The sequence below is a fragment of the Tauraco erythrolophus genome, chromosome 1, assembly GCF_009769465.1.
Source record: "Tauraco erythrolophus isolate bTauEry1 chromosome 1, bTauEry1.pri, whole genome shotgun sequence".
Classification (NCBI taxonomy): domain Eukaryota; kingdom Metazoa; phylum Chordata; class Aves; order Musophagiformes; family Musophagidae; genus Tauraco; species Tauraco erythrolophus.
The window spans coordinates 54,864,204-54,886,279 of NC_141465.1; the positions used below are offsets into that span (position 1 = coordinate 54,864,204).

At 37.7% G+C, this 22,076-nt stretch overlaps 1 protein-coding gene across 1 annotated transcript; it reads right to left on the bottom strand.

The window, feature by feature from the left end:
• Positions 1 to 10,829: 10,829 nt before the first annotated feature.
• On the bottom strand, positions 10,830 to 18,081 carry LOC147529403 (uncharacterized). The gene is made up of 4 exons (XM_086615609.1): positions 18,033 to 18,081; positions 15,906 to 16,253; positions 14,477 to 14,580; positions 10,830 to 11,009 (listed from the first exon to the last, which is right to left on the bottom strand). The coding sequence occupies exons 1-4, from the start codon at positions 18,079 to 18,081 to the stop codon at positions 10,830 to 10,832; spliced, it is 681 nt and encodes a 226-aa protein (XP_086471735.1).
• Between the last annotated feature and the right edge of the window lie 3,995 nt (positions 18,082 to 22,076).

The window sequence follows — 22,076 nt, forward strand, 5'->3', positions numbered from 1 at the left end:
TCAGGATAGCTTGTGAGATTTCCACACCTGTAGGACAGCGTTTTTGCATGTAAAACTGAAATAAGTTTCCCTTGTGCTACCGAGGCACCTGTGCCTGATATTTATACGGAGGACAACTTTCAGCATGAATAGAAACAGTAGATAAAGCTATTAAGGAATTCGCTTCTTTCACGCTGATCTGCTGTGGCCGGAGCCTCTGATTCAATGGCAATACCTGTTTTGGCACTCTGGTGGAAACTTGGAACAGGTCTTTTTCACTTGGTGTTGTGGGGCTTGGAGCTACTCACAAGCTTTCAGAAACCGCGAACATCTTCGGGTCGGTTACCTTTCTGAGCAGCAATGGTACCACATGTATTTAGCCAGCCTATACAAAGCTTCTTTATTTGGACGCAGTTTTTTGTTGCTTTTAAAGGAAGAGGTTATTAAACAAAGTTCGTTTCCTGATGGTGTATGTTGCTTTTGAGCATCAACACTGTCATAGTTTATGTTTGTGTTCTTTAATCCATAAAAATCTGACTTTTCTTTTCAGCATGTATTAATGTCATACACAGGAACATATGCAGTATCGTGTTTACTGAGCTCTGAGAGCCACAGGTAGTGTTGAGTGCTTTAGAAATTGACCTTTATAGGTTTATGATAAGATAGTACCAGATTTTTCAGGAAAAATAAAATCATATTAATGCAGAGATAAGATGTGGAAGTGTTCTCTGTGATAAGATTTAGTGTTTTGGTTTTTCTTTTTTTGTGGCGGAGCATAAAATGGAGGACAGAAGACTGTTAGGACAGTCATAACACTAGTGTTCAGAGTGTATACTGCTGCATGCATAGCAAGACTCAGAGATTTTTTTCAATTACCACTGTTTTATAAATGTTTTTTGATTGTACATGATGTACCCGAAGCAGAAGGATGCAAGCCTATTTTCTCTAAGATCAGTTGGTCCTAATGAAGCACAGTAAGGCACATTCAGAAATGCATTATTTTCAGCCAGCTTTTTTGGTCAGTTTTGTTTGTGTGGAAAGTACCTTCTTGGAGAAAAGGGATATTTCTTAGCATATTTTAGAAATATTTGCAAAAGAGAAATCAGAAGGATAGTCATAATCTCTTTGTTTCATGTAAAAAGCCAAAGCTACCTCTAAGTATACAGGTTTTGTAAATAGTACCCATTTTACTTCCTCCTTCCACCAATCCCTCCACTGTATTGCCTTGAAAATATAAGATGTAAAGTTTAAAGAAAACCCAGTTTTTCTAAGCAAAGTAGCATTTTTACAATAGAGACATAACCTTATTACAAGCGAATCTATTTGCCTCCTGGTTTAGTCTCCGTAATTGTGTAAGTTGATTGTGATTTCTTCCTATTTATCTTTGTAAAATTCAAATAATTTTAATTAAGTTTTGTGTTTTGATCTGTATTTAATGACTCACTATTTCAGTGTTTGAGTCTGGACAGAACTTTGATTTTAAAATCTCTACTTCTATGTGCATTTCCCTCATCAGTTAAAATAACAATGTTTTTATTGGTGAAAATGATCTAGAACAGAGGAGACCATGTTGTCTCTGATTTTGCAGCATGTACGTGCCATTCACATTCACTACACAAATGAGGGGTAAACAATGTTTACAGAGGTGGCTGCTAGATTAAGACAGCTAAGAAGTACCTTTGCTTAGATCAATCTGTTTTGTGGGAAAAGATCTAATCCCTTTTACATAGGTAGGAGACTGTCTTTATTCAGTACTAATCTTACCCATATCATGAAGTTCAACAAGGCCAAGTGCAAGGATCTGCACTTGGGTCAGGGCAATCCCAAGCACAAATATAGGCTGGATAGAGAGGAACCCTTAGGAGAAGGACTTGGGAGGGTTGGTTCCTGGCAAGCTCAACATGAGTTTGCAATGTGCGCTTGCAGCCCAGAAAGCCAACCATATCCTGGGCTGCATCAAAAGAAGCGTGGCCAGCAGGTCAAGGGAGGCGATTCTCCCCCTCTTCTCTGCTCCCATGAGACCCTGCCTGGAGTAGTGTGTTCAGCTCTGGGACCCCAACTTAAGAAGGACATGGACCTGTTGTAACAAGTCCAGAGGAGGGTCACAAAGATGTTCTGAGGGCTGGAGTATCTCTCCTATGAAGACAGGCTGAGAGAGTTGGAGTTGTTCAGCCTGGAGAAGAGAAGACTTTGAGGAGACCTTCGAGCAACCTTCCAGTACTTAAAGGAGGCCTACGAGAAAGCTGGAGAGGGACTTTTGACAAGGGATTTCAGCGATAGCACAAGCGATACTGGCTTTAAACTGAAAGAGGGCAGATTTAGATTAGATCTAAGGAAGAAATTCTTGACTGCAAGGGTGGTGAGGCACTGGAACAGGTTGCCCAGAGAAGTTGTGGATGCCCCATCCCTGGAAGTGTTCAAGGCCAGGTCAGATGAGGCTTTGAGCAACCTGATGTAGTGGAAGGTGCCCCTTATGATGGCAAGAGGGTTGGAACTAAATGATCTTGAATGTCCCTTCCAACCCAAAACTATTTTATGATTCTATTATTTATATCATTGATGAAATACTGTAGTGTTACAGAGATGTAATGTTAAGGAGTCAGTCTTAAAGCTGTTCTTTCAAATGGGAATCTGCCTTCAATATATTGCTACTCTTCAAATCTCCCTGTGTTTTGGAAATGATTAATTTTAGGGGATACACATGAAGCAAACTAAAATAAAATATAATTTTCTATATCCTTTTAAAAATAACCTGCCAGAAATAATATAAATCCATGTTATCATGGTATCATGATACCCCATACCAGCTTTCCTAGTTGGAATATATATGTTCCTAACATTATCATTTTTCTGTTTTAAATCTCTTCTATGTATGGTCTTACTGGACAATTACAGTTATACACTTTTATTGATTAAATATTTTCTACTTAGAAACAGTGAGAAATCTAACAAGATCAGAACTTCTTTGACTTTGTTTTTTATTAACAGTGGTCATGTTCTTCAAGAAGTGAATATAAGCCTTTCTGAATGGAGAAAGTTCAGGGTATTTTTAACCACTTGGCAAGTTCTTCAATTTGGTGTGGATCTTTCCTGGATATTTATACTGACTAATAGCTGGAATTTTCTGTTAGAACATCATAAATAATTTCTCGTGAAAAATGATCCTAGCCATCTTGTTTGCAATTTTCACAGAAGGCTATGGTAGTAGGGAGGACTCTTTCAAAAAGTGTCCTGGTTTTAGCTGGGACAGAGTTAGCTCTTCTTTTTAGCAGCTAGAAGAGCTCCGTGTTTTGGTTTTACTCAGAGGCTTGCTCTGAGAAGAATGCTGATAGCAAGCTGATGTTTGTGGTTGGACGTGAAACTCCAAGGACTTTTCAGTGTGCCGTGTTCTGGCCGGAGTGCAGAAGCACGGCGGGATAAGCGGGGAGCATAGCCCGGACAAGGGGGCCACGATTCCCCTTGTGATTTGTGGTGGAACTTAAGATTGAGGGCCAAACTGGCCAATTAGTATTCCATATCATGCAGCATCATGCCCAGTATAAAAGTGAGGGTCAGCCGGACAGAAGGGCTTTTGCGCTTTGGCTCTTTCGCTGCTTTTGCTCTTTTGCGCTTGCTGCGCTTTTGCTCTGTTGTTTTTCTTTCTTTCTCTCTCTCTCCCAGTACTCCCACTCTCGGAGTACTATCTCTCTCTCTCTCTGCCCCTCTCTATTTCGGGGCCTCGTGTTCGTCCAGGATTGCAGCTTCAGGACGAGACGGGCTGTGGATAAGAGGGGGTGGTGAGCATCTACCCTGTGTATTAAATCATCTGTGTTAAATTGTTCTTATCTCAACCCATGGGTTTCCTGTTTCTCCTTTAATTCTCTCCCTCATTCCTGGGGGTGGGGGAGGGTGAGTGACCAGCTGTGTGGATTCAGTTGCTGGAGCAGCCTAACCCATGACAAAAAGTCTTAAATGAGTTGAAAATCAGTTAATGATCTCTTTTGTCAAAGCAAACCACAAAGAAATACATTCATCTGTAATTTTAAGAATACTTCTTAAATAGATTGTTCCATTCTGTTAGCGGTATTTTAGGTGTAATCCTTGTGTGGCTGAAAGCAGAACCTGAATTTGTCAGAATTTAATCTTCTGGTAGACTTGCTACATAAATAGGCTGCATAACTGTTTTTAAAAAATATGTTATTAGTACTGAAGGAAATGAAACTTGTTAAAACTTAAGCCTATTTTGTACCATGATGCTGTTGATAAGTGGTTGCAATGAAGATTGTTACAAACAGTACTTAAAATGAAAAAAAAAAGGTGCCATTTCTGCTGAAATGTCGTTATTAGCTCTGCTGCTGCGTTGTCTGGGAAACCATTATTTTGTTGTTTTTTTTTTTTTTAAATTCAGATTTCACAAATTCTGTTCAAAATCATTAGTACAGACAGTCGAATCTAGATGATGAGATAGGATATGCTAAGATATTTGTCACGCTAAACTGCAATGCAGTTGCTCAGCTCACCGCTGAGGTGGAGAGGAGAGAAATGTAACAAAAGGAGTTAAGGGTCGAGATAAGACAGGGAGGGATCACCCACCAGGCATGGTCCCGGGCAAAACAGACTTGACTTGGAGACAAAGCAATTTAATTCATTAATGCTTACTTGAGAGTATAAAAGAAACAAAGTCTGATCTTAAAAAAAACATCTTCCTCTCACCCTTCCTTTATTCCCAGCTCTACCTCCAGTGTCCAACCCACTCTCCATCTGCAATGCTCCTCCCCTGGCCAACTGCCCCAATATATACATTGAGTCATATGGTACAGAATATCCCCCTGGCTACTGTGTCCCCTCCAAGCTTCCTGTAAAAATTAACTGTCCCAGACAAACTCAGTTTGAGTTTGTAAGCCGTATATGGATACCATTCCTCCTCTAGTCAGAGAAGATACCACCATTTTTCACACGACATCCTTGTCTCTAAACTGGAAAGACATGGTTTTGATGGATGGACCACTCGGTGGATAAGGAGTTGGCTGGATGGTCGCATTCGGAGAGTTGTGGTCAATGGTTCAATGTCCAAGTGGAGGCCAGTGATGAGTGGTGTTCCTCAGGGGTCAGTACTGGGACCAGTGCTATTTAACATCTTTGTCGGTGACATGGCAAGTTTGCCATGTCTTTTTTGCGACCCTCAGCAAGTTTGCAGATGACACCAAGTTGTGTGGTGTTGTGGACACGCTGGAGGGAAGGGATGCCATTCAGAGGGACCTTGACAGGCTGGAGAGGTGGGCCTGTGAGAACCTCATGAAGTTCAACAAGACCAAGTGCAAGGTCCTGCACGTGGGTTGGGGCAATCCCAAGCACAAGTACAGGCTGGGCGGAGAATGAATTGAGAGCAGTCCTGAGGAAAAGGACTTGGGAGTGCTGGTGGATGAGCTCAACATGAGCTGGCAATGTGCACTGACAGACCAGAAAGCCAATCGTATCCTGGGCTGTATCAAAAGAAGTGTGGCCAGCAGGTCGAGGGAAGTGATTCTGCCCCTCTACTCAGCTCTCGTGAGACCCCACCTGGAATACTGTGTTCAGCTCTGGAGGCCCCAACATAAGAAGGACATGGAGCTACTGGAGCGAGTCCAGAGGAGGGCCACGAAGATGATCCGAGGGCTGGAACACCTCTGCTATGAAGACAGGCTGAGAGAGTTGGGGCTGTTCAGCCTGGAGAAGAGAAGGCTCCAGGGTGATCTTATTGCAGCCTTCCAGTGCATAAAGGGGGCCTACAGGAAAGCTGGAGAGGGACTTTTTACAAGGGTGTGTAGTGATAGGACAAGGGGCAATGGCTTTAAATTGAAAGAGGGCAGATTTAGATTAGATATAAGGAAGAAATTTTTCACTCAGAGGGTGGTGAGGCAGTGGAACAGGTTGCCCAGAGAAGCTGTAGATGACCCATCCCTGGAAGTGTTGAAGGCCAGGTTGGATGAGGCTTTGGGCAACCTGGTGTAGTGGAGGGTTTCCCTGCCCATGGCAGGGGGGTTGGAACTAGATGATCTTTGAGGTCCCTTCCAACCCTAACCATTCTATGATTCTAAGTAATGGCAAATTTCAAATATATTTCTCTTAGGTAATTACAAGGGAGAGAACTTGTGCAATTGTAACTGTACTAGGGAAAGACAGAGAAGCATTAAGAAAATTGTTTTCCGTATTTGTGAATTGAATATCTGTCTAAGACTTCATGTCTTCCATTTTAATTATAATCTTGATAAGAATACGCAACATGCCACCTACTAGATTAGAAAGTTGTAATTTCAATGTGAGAACACAAAAATGCAGTAAGTTGCCACCTTTACTTACTAAGCTACAAATAAATTCTAGAAAAACTACCAACTATGAAAAAAAAACCCAAACATGAAAATACCATGAAAAGCATTGGAATACCCCAAAGAGCCATGAAAGTCTATCTTTAACCATTAGTATTCTTCATAATTAATGAAGCTATGGATGAGCCACTTCTGCTTTTCTCTCTCCAACCCCTGTTCAGAAAGCAGAAAGCTTAGTCCTGAGTTAGTTTCCTTAACTTCATCTTGCAACGACAGCTCAGATTTTGTCATAAGAAACAGTGAACATGAGAGCTTGTTCCACAGGGAGAAAGCAGTGCTCGCCTCCAGGAACTCAAGCCAGACCTGGAGTGCTGTGAAGTTGGGACTGAGACTCTGGAAACCACTCTAATATTTACTGGGACACCTGCGGGATGAATGCAGAAGAGAGGTGTTCTTGTTGAGTTCTGTTGCGAGGAGTTAGATCCTGGTAATTTCATTTCAAAGTACAGTTGTTTTGCAGTCACAGGCTGGTAGCTTCCCAACAATGAGCTTCTTGGATGCATTGAAACTTGAGCAACAGTTTTAACTTCCTACTCTGATATAATTAGACCAGGTAACAATCCAACTGTGGCTTTTTCTGTTGGTTTTTTTTTATGCTGTTCGTTCTTGTCTAATGTAGCTTTATCATTTGCGATATTGTAATGAAATCATTATTACCTTCTTGAGGCCGTGAACATTTGTGTGTAGCATGCTGCGGGTGTTTGAAAAGGAAATGCTGCAGCTAAGAGGGTTTTGGTATAGACATGCCCTCTAAAAAGGCAGTTTGCACCAAGTCTTCAGTTAAAACTTCAGTCTCTTTGAATGCTGAGGCAAACAGGACAGCTTCACCTCTTTTCAGATCTGTTGAGGAGGATCACTTCAGTTCTTGAAATGAAAGAATCTTTGAACTCATTCTTGCCTGGAAATTGGATAGTAGTTGGAATGTTCAATTAATGCTTGCATTCTTGAATTTGTTAATTTTCCATTTCTGAGATGTTCAGTAAATTTCTATCTGAACCTGTCAATGTCCTGTCTTGGACATTCAGGAGTAATTCTGCCTTTTCCAGCAACTCTTGCTTTCCTAAAAAGAGTCCGAACTCTGCTCTGATCTTCAAACCTTTAGTCACCTTTGTTTCTATGTGAAGACTGGAAATTAAGATCACTATAAGTATTCAACAATTATTTTATTCGGTAATACAAATAATAATTGTCTGAGATTACTAGACTGAGCAGTAATGCTCATCATCCAGATGAAGGTCCTCTATGAATGTCTGATGCCTAGACTGGTACTTTATTCCTTAAAGATCCGTTCTTTATACGAGCTTCAATACCCATCCTTTCTCCTTTGTCCTTCTTGCTATGAAGATCAATTTCAATCCCATTTCCCCATCTCTTTTCCCTTTTCTAGAACCAGGGACTATATAGCATGCACACTATTAGTATATACATTTTTCTGGGGTCCAAAAATTGTATGAAGCATGTTCAGACCAGTTTTCCACACTCCAAATGCATTTATACACAGTACACCTTGAAATCTGCAGTTACTGTTGAACTGAAGAGAAGGCTCAAGGAGATCGTATCAATTTGTATAAATACTTGGTGGGAAGGAACGAAGAAGATGGAGCCAGGTTCTTGTCAGTGGCACCCAGTGACAGGACCAGAGGCAATGGGCACAACCTGAAACACAGAAGGGTCCTTCTGAAGATCAAGAAACACTCTACTGTGAGACTAGCTGAGCACTGGGACAGATTATGGAATCTTTCTCCTTGTAGATATTCAAAAGCCATCTGGACATGGTCCTGTGCAACCAGTTCTGTCTTACCCTGCTTGTAGGAGTAGGAGGGTTAAAACACGTGGTGTTCAGAGGTATCCTCTAACCGGTAGTTCTGTGATTCTTTGACTTACTGTAATATCAGCATTTCATGTAAGTACTAACATTCTTAACACTACAATATACACTTATTTAAAAAGAAATATAAATAGAAAAAAGTGATATTTCACATGTCTAATATTAAGAATTGTGTTCTAAACTCATTCTGAATTCTGTCCTGATGTTTCATTCTGTGCTAAGCTGCCATAAAAATCCATGACCTTGCTGACAGCAACATAACAAATGTCTTTTACTATCCTTGTGCTGTTGGTGTTAGATGATGAAACATATTACCTATTACTTGTTTTCAGTCGCCCAGAACTTTCTGAATATTTAACCTTTCAGACTGGAAGTTTATGTCCAACTTCTTTGGAAACACTATGTAGAAAATAGCTCAGCTGCTTCTGAGAAGTATGTGAAAAAGTATAGAAATCACTTTGACCTTCATTTGAAGGGCCATTGATCTGAAGTGGAGCCAGTGTTCTGAAGTGGAAAAAAAACAGCCCCATATCTGAATGAGATGCTTTTTAAATGCACCTTCTAGTTATAGCTGCTAGATTAGGAATGAATTCTTGTCATTTTTGCCAAAATGCCAGAGCTGGAATGTTTCGCTGAATGCGTTGACCTCTTTGTGCTTCTTGTACTTGAAGGTGACTTTGGTTCCGTGACTGCTTCCTTCAGTTCTTCCCTTCGCAAAGCTGCGTCTTTGGCTCAGATGAACGTCACACCTCACATTTTAAAGGATGGAATGGCTATTTCTCTCTCCTTTAAAGCTCCAGGTTAAAATGTATAAACATTCCCTGTATTTAATCCCTTAATATTTTACCCAATTTATAATTTTAACTTCTAAAATGAAGAGTTAGACATGTTACTTACAAGGAGGATTTTATTTTTAAAATATTCTTAAAATAGGAACTTCAATGTGCTTCTGAAGAAATAGCTTCTCTGGAATAGAAATGAGTTACATATTTACGTCTACAATTAGAGCCTGAGTTACTGACTCTAGAAACCTAAGTATGTGTGACTGCAGATGCAGTCAGTTCCCAGTGTGGTAGAGGAGGAAGGAAGACTATTATCTAATTCCCACTGTCCAAATGAAAAATAATAACAATTATAAAAAAAAATTTTTCATGATTGTCGTCTGTCTGTCTACCTGTCCCTTTGAAAGTCACCTTTCACTTTTTCTAAGTGTATTATCCAGCACTTTCACCAAAAGAAGTCAAATGCTCAGATCAATTTCTTAAATGAAGATTATTTTATTTGAAATCTTTACTGATAGAATAAGGAAATATTTTAGAAAAAGAGGCTAGTGATGAAGTTGAAGCTGAATCCAGCTAGCTGTATGTATTCACTTCTTTATGTCCAGCCTTGAGTATCAGCTATAAGACTTGCTGTCCTCTTGAGTGAATAGTTTACTCACTTTTTATAACTATTGGACAATTAATGTATAAGGCTGCAACTGCTGTCATTTTAATCTATGAGTCATTTACTTACACATAATATAGTTTCAGTGGTAAGCACATCTGAAACACAATGTTCAACTTTAATATTTGACTGGAAAAAAAAAAGAAAAAAATTTCAACAATTCAAATACTTTGTCGAAATATTAGTTTCCTTCAAATCACACATACATAACTATTCTAAGGCAGTACTTTCTCAAGTACTTCATTACTACACAAATTATGCATATTTTCTGTGCAGCTTAGTTCTATTGATGTTATTTACGTAGATTCCACAAGTATTCTAAGCGCTTTATTTATTCTAAACAACTTTTTAAGACACTTTTTAAATCCAAGTAGTTTATATTGCAATCTTATGTATGGCACATAAGCAGTAAGAACATTCCCTACAGCAGTAAACTTTTATCTGTTTAGCCTATCTACATGTCAAGGTGATTCCAGTAATTAATGTTTCTTCAGAATGCATATAAGTTACAACTTTTAAAAATACATTATTTTCATTCTATTGGGAGATACATGTACCCGATATGTATTACGAGTGGCACAGCTGGCTAAATAACTAAGAGTGGAAGAAGTTGCAGAGATTTGTAAACGTGCAGGATATGTAAGTTAGAGTTAGAACTAAGATCAGACAATGCACTGGGAGCATGTGAGGAATTCCTCTCTGACAAACTTTTCTTTAAGTCTGTCATTACAGTGGACAGGTACTTTATTACAGAACTACATCTGTAAAGCAAAGAAGCTATCTTAACCTGGGTAAAATCAAAATTTCCACTGTGTCCTTGTGTTTGAAGTAGAAAAAACCCAATACGTATGGTGAGATTTGTTGGCATTGAAAAGAGGTTTGAATACTTTTAGCTTTTACAGTATTTTAATGATAGTTACGTACACAAAACCTTATTTCATTTGTAGCTGCATGGAGTGGTTACTTACAGAATCATAGAGTGGTTTGGGTTGGAAGAGATCTTAAATATCATCTAGTTCCAACTCCCCTGCTGTGGGCAGGGACACTTTCCACTAGATCAGGTTGCTTTAGTTTGAAATAAACATATGAACAGATTAAAAAAACCTGAACAAAAAAAAAACATTCCAAGTTAATGAAGTGATTTGTGTGTATGTTTCTTTTCTAGCTTGATAGAAGTAGCACACATCACACATGCTCAGATCTTACAGTTACAACTGCATACACCTTATTTTTCATATCATTTTCCTTCCAGTGTCACTGAAAGTTCTTATTAGTGACATATCTTCATATTCTTGATTAAACCCGGTATTAACAGGTCTGGTTGGCTGGTCATAAATCCATTCACTTGGCAGAGTAGCACTGCTATCTGTGTTTCTTGACTCACTCTTGCACTTTTTACAGCACTGCTGAATCTGTTGCAATATTCCACAAAATATATTGTTAAACAGTAAAAAATTTCCATCAGATACCTTATCTTTTTAGAGAACATATTCCTAACTCTACAGAGACGGCAACTCAGTGTTTATTCTGAATTGCTTGTAAAGTTGTTATGCATATCACAGTCAAAACAAAACGTGGAAATACTAATTTTAATTACACCTTCACAAATTGATAGATTATTCATTTTATTATTAATAAATATTAGTAGTATGTTAGCTAAGATACTAACACCTAAGTAGTTATTGGTTTATAGCTTATCTGGTTCTAACTTAATAAATAAGTGGAACATGGTTAGATGTGGACTGTTATGATACAGCAGAACTATTATGGTATGTTTTGGTTTAAAGTAAGAGTAAGAACTAATATTAAACAGTGTTAAATAATTTATTTCAGTGAATTACCTTCTTATATGCTGAATTCTAAGCCTTTACAGGTTGTTTCACATTGTACTCAAGAAAGTATGTCCGACTGTATACCAGTAATTTCATTTAATACTTCTCCAATTCCCAGTGCTATCCTTGAAGATGCATGTATGGTGTTACTTTAGAAAAAATAGAGCTTGAGAGTAGGTGGAGAGTTTTCATTCGTTCTTTATTCTTATGTAGCATAAACAATTTTTTTGGAGTGTAGATGAGGTGGGTGTCTTGTTTGCAGAGAATCCCTAAGTGACAGCTGTAATGGCTTCTCCATAAAACAGCCATGGTTGTCACGCAGGTGTCACTGGGATAGAGCAGTGCTGTGCCCTAGTCTGGATTTGGAAGCACAGAAAAAGTTTGGCACAAGTAAGAAGCAAGGGAATGGCTGAGAGGACTTTAAACTCAGAAAAGGCAGGTCAGACCTCTTTGCGAGGTTAACAGCTCCATACAGAAGCTTCCTGAAGGACTCAACCAGTCATGGCACACCCTGTTTAAGCAGTGGCCTTAAGGGCCAAAGGGCCTTTGAGCCTTCTAGTCCGTCTTTCATTAGCTTACACTCTGATTTTGACACAATGTACATTTTCATGACAGGAAACATTTATCATTTAGTAAAGAAATGACTTTTAAATTTCTAATCAATTGACCTAACTTTTTAAATTTCAGTGTTGGTCTTTTTAGTCTCGTAGTGGGTTGACCCCAGCCAGCAGCCGAGTGTCTGCAGAGCTGCTTGCTTGCTCACTCCTCCCTCACCAGCAGGACAGGGAAGAGAACAGGAAGAACAAAAGCAAAAAAAATCATTGGTCAAGATAAAGACAATTTAATAGGTGAGGGAAAGAGGGGGAAATAGAAATCAAACAAAACCACAAAAAAAACAAGTAATGCAGAGGAAATCGCTCACCACCTCCATCCAGAGGACCAATGCCCAGCCAGTCTTTGAGCAATGGTCACCTCAGAAGATAAAAAGATAAAAATGACCCTTTGGTCTTCTTCTCCTACCTCTGCTTTTATTACTGAGCATGACATTATATGGTGTGGGATGTCCCTTTGGTCAGTTGGGGTCAGCTGTGCCTGCTGTGTCCTCTCCCAGCCTCTCGTCCACCCCAAGCCTACTCGCTGGGCAGCAGAGTGAGAAAAAGGTAAAGCCTTGATGCCATTTAGGCACTGTCTAGCCAAAACATCAGTGTGTTATCAACACTATTTTAACTACAAATCCAAAACAAGGCACCATACAGGCTCCTTTGAAGGAAAGTAAACTCCATACCAGCCAGTCCTATTAGAGTTTGCTACTGCTTGCTAATTGTGCTCACAGTGACTCATTTCAGGAGTCTAGATTGGCTCATTTTGTATATTCAGACGTGAAACAGCTTTTGGCAGGCTTCTGCTGCTATTGTATTTTAGCAAGGTTTGACTGTTTACCACGTTTCTCTCTGACACGAGTTTACTGTCTCCCCATATTCACATACCTTGTCTCCTACTGCCTGAACTGTGTGAACGTTTCTGGTTTTGATGTGGCTTTGTGGTAACCGTACTTAACAACTGGTTGTTAAACAAAACTAAACCCAAACTTTACTTGACCTAGAAGGGCAATTGGATACCGTAAATGTCTTTGTAAGTCTTGTAAGTCTTTGTAATGTCACTGGTGCTGAGTCTTATATAATAACAAAGTTCTTGGCTCTGTGGCTGTATCAGCAGAAAGGGAGCTGTTGCCACCACACCAGGTTTGGTGATACTTAAGTACCCCTTTTAAACTACACAAACTGAAAGAGAGAGCACAACGTGAAGAAAATCCTGCCTTCAACCAGGACTTCGCTACCTGAAAGATCCATCTTTTTGGTCTTAAAAAAGCCACCATTTTAAAACCTCATTCAATCCTCAAGAGCTAAGTTTTCTTCCTCTAAGGCTGTTAAGTTTGGTACCCGTTCCCTCATGGTTCAGTTTGTGTTTGTTAACTTGTGAGAGACTCTACAATATTGTGCTTCACCAACATTTCTGCTCAAAACCAAAGAATTTTTTAGGTCTCCTATAAATGATAATCTTTGAACTACACTTGCAAGTAAGGACCTTGTAAGTAGAGCACATTGTACTTTTGAGGGTTAGGCACGAGTGTAGTGCCGTCCATGCCTTCAAAGACTGTGATGCTCATTTGCATCAAGTTATGGCATAGCTCAGACATCTTCAGCTCATGTTTATTTCCTTCCAAATGGTTTCATTTACATAAAGGATAAGCCCAAGTAGAATCAAAGTAGAGCTATTTGTTAATAGCTGGATTTTTAGAGTTTGGTTCCATAAAACATAATTTATTAAAAATAAGTTTTTCCTGAAGTGGAGAACAGAGCCACAACTAGGAAAGAGGAAAGAATTTTTAAAATATTATGGGAACCGTAAGAAATCACCCTGGGTTTAGACAATTTTGTATTAAAAAAAAAGTTTTCTTCTTCTCTTGTAAAATATTTTAAAATTTTCAAGTTGCCAGGAGGCTGCACTGCTGGCCAGGTAAATGTCAGGCAGTGGTCCATACACGCTGGAAGGTGGAAGTGGGCATAAAACCCTGGCACGACTGATTGGTTGGCCAGAACATGAGTAAGACAAAAGATGAGTGGACATTGATGTATGTCCAGCAGAGCTCATGAAATTAGGAGCAGAGACAGAAACATGGAGGGAGCAGGATGTGTTTCAAATTGCTAGTAATTTAGGCGATTTTTTTCTCATTCTCTTTTGTTTCCAGGTAAAAGTAACAAGATCAGCCAGCAACACAGAAAATAGATTTCCAGTTGTCAGCAAGCTCAGAAAAAAGAACAGATATGATTTCTCTCTATGTCACAGCTTCCTATTTTTTCATGGCCAAGCCCTGAAAACGTTCAAATACAGGGGGTTATACTTCTAATACTTTAGTTAACAGAAAACAGTTACTTTTTACTTTGACACAGGTGCATATTCAGACAAATCTGCTTATTGTTTCTTTCTGTCAGAAGATACCACCCATCTTTAGGTCTGTAGCATTTATATCTGAAATTATTACTTACACCGAGAGCTATGATAACTGTGGTGATAAAGGTGGTGTATCCAAGAAGAAGGAACCAACCCCACCAGGTCTTATCTGATTTTATACAGTCATTACATTTGAAATCTGAAACAAACAGAAATAAAATTAAGTATTTGAAAAAGAAAAATTAAAAGGTTGCTTTTCTGATAAGATTTCAGTTGAAGGATTAGTGAGGATAGACCAGGCAACACAGTTGTCTTTATTTTTATCACATTTCCTTTCATTGTTTTTTTTTCAGGCTAAAAGTTTAAGCTTCTCGCAAGAGAACTCTAGTCTTCTTTTCACTTCAGGCATGAGATTTTTGAACCTGTTGTAAACTACCTATGAAATGGATAGTAAACAAAATTCTCAGTTTACTAAAAATGGCATATCTGACAACATCTCTGTTGTGTAGCACATCCTTAGGTAATAATGGAAAAGCCAATCTAAATGGCAGTTATCTTACTAAGTCTCAGAAACATTTTTCTGCCTTTTTTTTTTTTTTAAACTAAATCAGACCAAACATATGTTTATGGTGTGATAGAAGAATTTCAATGGCTGCTGTGGTTTCTTAGGGACTCAGAAGAATTGCATTGGACAATTGTTAGACTTAATGTGAAATCTAGAATTAGAGAGACGCTTTGAGACATTTAGCATTTGCTAGTCAGATTTGCCTGGAAAGTCCATGTGGAACAAACTTGGCTCATCTGAAATAGTGTATCTTGGTACTGAGGTTACATCCCTAGCAAGATTACAGAAATTGGATTCATAATTTGAGGATAGGGGAAGAGTTATAAGGTATTGAAAATGATCTTAAAATCAAACTGAAAGAGGTTTCACTCCCACGTATCCCTTCTTTCATGTGCACGGTTTCTAAAAATCCTCATGCTGTTGTATGAAAATATTCTTCATTTTTCAGTAACTGGAAGAGGAAGCATAGACTATGTATTTCAAAAAAGACCATTGGCTTATAAAAAGTGAAGGAAATTATAAAAATATAACGAAAGGTTGTTGAGGATTTGGGTCTTTTTGATTGTTTGTTTGTTTGTTTTGGTATGGAGTAAAGCAAAGATCCAGTAAGCGTTTGCAGTGAATATTAAGAACAAGTATTTTAAAAATATGTATATATATATAAATTTTAGTTGATGTTATATATATATATAAATGTATAAAATATTTAAAATAGATAAAATATAGAGTCAATGTTCTACTGCATAGTAAACTGGTTTAGATTCAAAGAAAAGTCTGTCTCTTCAGCTGTATCAGCAGTTCAAACAAAAGCATTCCTTTCCTCTCCTACTCACACAACTATAGACTGATTTTTCCTACCCTTCTTCCCACAGAGGTTAATGTTGGGAGAGAATGAAGGAAATTTTTTTTTCACCTTGGAAACATCAGGTCTGTTTCTATCACTCTCAAATTCAGCTTACCATGCACGGTCAGCTTGGTGCCATTTCCACATTTGCCCTGGATTTTCTGCGTTAGTGTCACATCACAGAAATAGGAGTTACTGGTGTTCTGGTTGACGTTGCTCAGTTTCAGGATGGAGAATCCCCTGCGGGTGTTCTTTGTAACGTGTACCTGTGGCCTGCCTGCCTCGTGGCTCGACTGTAGGCTCTGCTGGTTGCTGCAGTCGGGGCCCTTCCTCCAGTACACAACTGGCTCCTCGTTCTCCTCACTGGGGTACTCAAACACGCACAGCATCCACACCGTGGAGTTAAGGAGCACGCTGGCATCTTCAGGGTATTGCACGACCGAAAGCTCTGGCCCACTGCTGGCTGTAAGGTGTAAGCAAAGGACACTCAAGCAAACAGAGGTCTGCCCTCTTAGGAAGGGTTGTCTTGGCCAGCTGAATACATGGGCATAGCTGATATCTGGCCGTACAGAAGGCTACAGCTGTAAGCACGTGTAGCAAAAGGTGCGCTCAGGTGAGGCAAACAACAGTTTTGCTTCTGCCTTCTGAGAAACCAACGCTGAAGTCAGCATTCAAAATAGAGTTAGGCAGTCATTAACTTTACCTAAAGGTCATGTATCACATAAATTACATGCAGGGTATAAGAACCACATATTTTTTTTTGATTTTTCAAGTAAAGTGCTATATGGATAACTGTATACACTTAACGCAGAAGGATGATGAATTCATAGGTGAAGGATATTTTGAGAGAAAATTCTTACACATATACAAGCAACAAGGAGAAAAATGACTGGAAGCATGCCTGAAGTAAATCCATTATTGTGCTTTGAACAGCTAAAAGAAAGAAAAAAAAGGAAAAAAACATGCCGTGAACAAGGCAATAACCTGATACTAATTGCAAAGGATCCAGAAGGCTGAACTGATAATATATTCAGACATTTCCTCCCCTCTTCCAGAGGCAATAGCCAGCCAGATAGGCTGCAATGTCTGCATTTCCTTCCTCACCATAGGCATGATGGCATGGTTCAGGTTTGGGTTTTTATCCAACTATAAAAGCACCTATTTCTCATATAGAGTAATGAGTTCAGATAATATGTTAAAAATTCTGTGAAATGAATCTTTCTTTTCCATCTGAGGATGTAAAACTAGATCTCCATCGCAAATGTTCTTGAATTTATGGAACTGTTTTCAAATGAATCATAGTTTGTCTTTTAAGTTTTACATCTGCGTTTTTATAGAGTATAAAAAATTGGGAAGTCATTACTAACAGCAGACAAAACATGTTTTTAAAAATATAAAACCAAATCAATAATTTGTTTTAAACCAGCTGGTTACTCCTATTTTTATATAGTCATTCTTTTTAGACTTTTTGTCATTTGAACATCTATACTAAAAAATGTGTTCAGAAATGACTGAGCTGTACTTGAAAGACATTCCTGAAAGCTAATGTGAAACACATTTTAAAATAGAAATAATCCAGAGGAGTTTATGGGACACATCTTTCATTTAGGTGAAAAATAAATATCTTTAAAAATCAATATATCACATGGATACCAATGTTTCACTACCCACAGAAAACCAGTCTCACCTCAGTCAATGAAGGAGAGGGAGCTAACTTTGTGAAGAGAAACAGATGGCTCATATCTGAAATATATTTTGCATCTTCATCAGGTTATACAATTAAAAAAAAATTACCAAATAACTTTTACATTTTTTCTTTTAAGTTTGTTGTTGTAAGTGAATACATATATTTTTAAAAGTACTCCAAGACCCAGTTTTGTAAAAATCCTGAAATAATAAGTTGTCCAGTTATATATATATATATAAAAATATCAGTATAGATTCCTAACATGCAAAAATGAATTCATATTTTTCTCCTTTTTCAGTGAGATATAATTTTAGTTTTGTGTCAGTCAGGTTTAATTTTAATTTCTATCTACTCATTTTATACTTTTTTTCTTATTTTTGCTTTCCACCATAAAACAACAGTTAAAAGACTACAAAGTAAAACTGAGCAACTGACACTTTTAATCCTTGATTAAAAATTAGCACTGCTTTTCTTGATCACTTAAGGTCTAGATAATTCTGGGGTGAAATAATAAAAAAAAAAAAAAACACAATAAAAAAAACCCAACCTACTTACCTGCAAAGTGCGCAAAGTAAGATATCGTAATTAATATACTAAGTTGCATCGTTTTCTTGAGATTGCTAATAAGGAGGTTTTAAAACATCAGCCAAGACTACTAATACCACAGCTTTCATCAAGTAGTTGAAAAGTAAATTAAAGGTCTCTTAAAAACATGTTTTTAGCCCTGTTTCTAAGGGGAGGTTCTTGTGGTTTCATTCACAGTAACTATTTCCCTTTCTACCATCATACATCCTGGACGTTGCAACATTTTAGCTTCTAGTATCATAGTTTCAAGCTGAACTCCACTGGGACTATTTTTCCATTCTGAGTGTTTTTTTCAGTTGAATAAGAGGAGGATCAGTTTCGCATGGCAAAGTTACTCAAAGCTGTCCATTGGGAGAAAAAAAAATAAAATGCTAAAAATACCCAAGACTGGGAGCAGTGGCTACGATGTAATAAAGCAAAGTTTGCAATAGACACCCAACTCTGATGCTCTTGCTCAAAGTCCCGTTTGCACCTTAAACACCACATGGATGAAGATGACTTTCCTTTATCTAGTTTTGGTCCAATTAAACAAATCAAATATAACACAAGAATACTTCAGAAGAAACATTAGTTCTCTTTACTGAAATGATACTGAATGTCTAATTGTCATCCTGCAGTCCAGGATACATGAACATCAGCTGCCAAAAACTGTAACATGGCCAAGAGGGAAAAGTAGTTACCCTCCTAATACATATCTTCTGAATTTACAGGAGCTCATTAAATTAGCTAACGTCTTTGTAGGCTATTAAATTTTGTCCAGCAGTTACCCCTGGGCTTAACTAAAACTTTTTTTTTTCATTCAGCTACTCTGCCTACAGGTTTGAATGTCTGGGTTTGACTAAGAGATAACTTCCACAGAAATATCCAGTTTTGATCTAAAGAGTTTCAGAGATAGAGAATACACCAACTGAATGGTTAGCTGTGGTAATGACTAATCACTGTCACTGTGAAAAGCTGCGTCTTCATTTGTATTCTGATCTCTGTCTTCAGCTTCTTATCACGGAAAGTGCTTTGACATGTCTTCTAGAGCCCTTTAACCTTTTAAAAAAAAAAGAAAAAAGAAAAAGATGTACTAAAGATGATACTTATACATTATACAGGATAACCTCTTGATAAAAACAGAAAATGCATACAAGTCTACTGTAAAACATCTTTATTCTAGAATAAGGTATGTGATTTTTTTTTTCTTGTGATGGATATGCTTTAAAGTAACATTTGTGTTATCTCGTTTTGTTATCAGCAGATAATCAGATATATTTAATTATTTTTACCAACATCTGAATATAAGAATATCTAACTGGATATGATTCTTATTGATCACATCTGATACTAATCAGATTGAAGAGAGAAAAAAAACTGCAAAACTCTTCAAATTTCCTGTTTCTAGATAGTAACTCCTCAGATAAAACTCTGAAAACTGGTCAAAGACAAGCATAAGTAATTTAATGCAGCTGGTTTGTGATTCACATATGAATTGAAGCAGCTATTCTGTATCAGAAAAAACAGGGTAGGGTTTTTTAATTTTGCTGTTTGGTTTTTTTTTTTTCCTTCTTTTTCTTTCCCCCTCTTTCCTGTTCTGGAAATTAATTAAACAGAGTAATAGAGTTATTCTGTACTCTAACTCAGTATTTATCTTGATATCTTGATCCAATGAATTTGGGTCAGCTAAAGTTTAACCTGGTTTTAACAGTATGTAATTAAAATAGTGCTGAACTATACTACTAAGTATAAGTTCAGGCTGTAAATAAGCATTGTTGTATTGGCTGAGTATTCAGCAAACAGAAAGGCTTGCATACAATTTTAACTGAGTCATTAAAAATTGCTATTTTAATTGCCCTGAAGTTTATGTGTTAATGTTACATGAGGCAAAAATTATATCTTTCTAAAATACTAGAGAATATTGCTAATGAGCTGAAATTCTGCCAGAGCTTTGAGTTCCAGCTAACCAAGAGATTTACCTTCATACTTAGTAATAAGCACGTGCTTAAGTCTTTTTCTATTCATTAAAGGTGTTTGAGAAGAAACTATGTCCCATAGGAGTGATGTGCATGTGGCACAAACGTTTTCATGAAGAGACATTAGATGACTTCTGTACTTAGCTATGTGAGTGAAACTTGTGACCAAGAAAACATGATAAAAGATTTGAAATAATGAAGAGTTTAAAGAAGATTAAATCTAAAAATGCTCTTTTATGGTATAGAATATGAACTACTAAAATACCATTGCATAAAAAGTGCTTTTACTCTCTAACACTGGAGAGATATTTATCTTTAAAAAATTTATATTCTCCCTGTGCATGAAATGGCTGACAGAGAAGAATTTTAAGATTTGAAACTTAAGACAGGTTAAGAACTGGACAATGACCTTCTAACACTTAAAAAAAAAAAAAAAAAGTGTGTAACTTTGAGATACCTAAGGATGAGTGGATTGATGTGTAGATCTATTTCAGGACCATCTCATGATGATGAAAATAAGAATCAGCTGGATGAAAATATTAGAGATATACCAACATATACGTTCATTTAGATTTAGTCACATTTAGATTTTCTGTTGGTCCTGTGTGGTTTCTTATTACCAGCTGCAACTATAATTTCAGTGAATTTAGAAAATTGACTCTGATTACCTTAAAGGTATCTTTGTAATTTTCTGCTGAAATAAGGATTAGATATAGGACCATAACAATGACAATACCTATTAAAAAGACCTAGATTCCAGCTGATTATTGTCTTTCCACAGGACTGGAAAAAAGATGGATAGTTTTAATAAATAGACTGTAGCTCCTCTGTTAGCAACATTATTTTCCACTACACTAAGACTTACGTGAGTTAGGAATGTAACTGAATGGCTGCCTCACTGCTCTGTGGCTGCAACCTGGAGGAGCGCCACAGTTAAGTAATGTCTAAATGAAAAACAAATTTTGAAAAGTTATAATGGTATCACTAAGAGATGAGAAAATAAATTTCTTGCAAATTTCCAACTAAAGTAATAAAAAGGATAACAAGACACGAAGGAAGAACCAAACAATCTCAGCCAATGATATCTTTCCACCGATCCTTATTTGGAGGTGTTTGCCCACGAGAAGCAATTAAGCGTTTTATGAAGTCTGTAAAATTGGAGGTGAATAAAAAAATAAAATACTATGTGAAATAAAACAGTGCCTTATAGTTTGACAACTACCCCAAAACAGCTACAATATAGAACGGCTTGAAGTAGAAATCTCCTCAGCATATCTTAAACAAGTAGCATAACTTGCACTCAGTTTATTATCTAGGTTTAGTCTAACAAAGCAGGCAAACACTATAAAAGCTTCCTAGTGGTAAAGAACAGCAGACCTCTGAAATAGCTTCTCTGGGAAGTCTGGAAATCTTTGTGAAAGATGGGACAAGCATATATAAAGAATGACATGGGAAGTAGCGGATCCTGCACTGGCTGGTGATGGAGCACATGATTTGTTGCTGACTAGTGCATATAGCCACAGGACTTCTCTGTATTTTCTAATCAGATGTTCAAAGTGTGAGAGGGTTGCCACAATAGCACAGACTGAGACAACTTACCTGACCTTCGAAGCTGCTTTATTTCCAGTGACTGTTCCTGAAAACCTGAGAGAAAATCTGCAGGTTTCCCAGTTAGTGCAGAGTATGTAAATTCCTGCTGGGTGTCTCTGTAGTGACATATCGTTTAGCCTAGTAGAAAATTAAAGGCACTGCAGGATCCTTTCTAATGACAACCAGAACAAAATAGGAGTAAAAATTAAATTCAGAAGGGAAAAGCAAATATTTTAATGGCATCCTACATTCACAATTAGGAGAGAAACTGAGTGAAATCACAGGTGAAACATGGGAAGAGTATGTCGTGTCATTTGACCAAACTTACAAGCTTAGTTTAATTATTTAGCGGTTCCTAATTCTTATAGCCAAGAGAGGAAATTCCATCAATACCAGAAAATTTACCATGTGCATAAATTTATTTACTAACCACAATGAATTAAAAGTGCCATTAACCACTTGAAATCTG

Excerpts from the sequence above, each read along its gene's own strand:
- LOC147529403 (XM_086615609.1), bottom strand. The coding sequence starts at position 18,081 with ATGCAACTTAGTATATTAATTACGATATCTTACTTTGCGCACTTTGCA. Across the intron at positions 14,581-15,905 it reads CACCAAGCTGACCGTGCATG|ATTTCAAATGTAATGACTGT; the intron begins GTAAGCTGAATT and ends TGTTTGTTTCAG. Across the intron at positions 11,010-14,476 it reads CAGTTATCATAGCTCTCGGT|ATTCAGCAGTGCTGTAAAAA; the intron begins GTAAGTAATAAT and ends ATATTGCAACAG.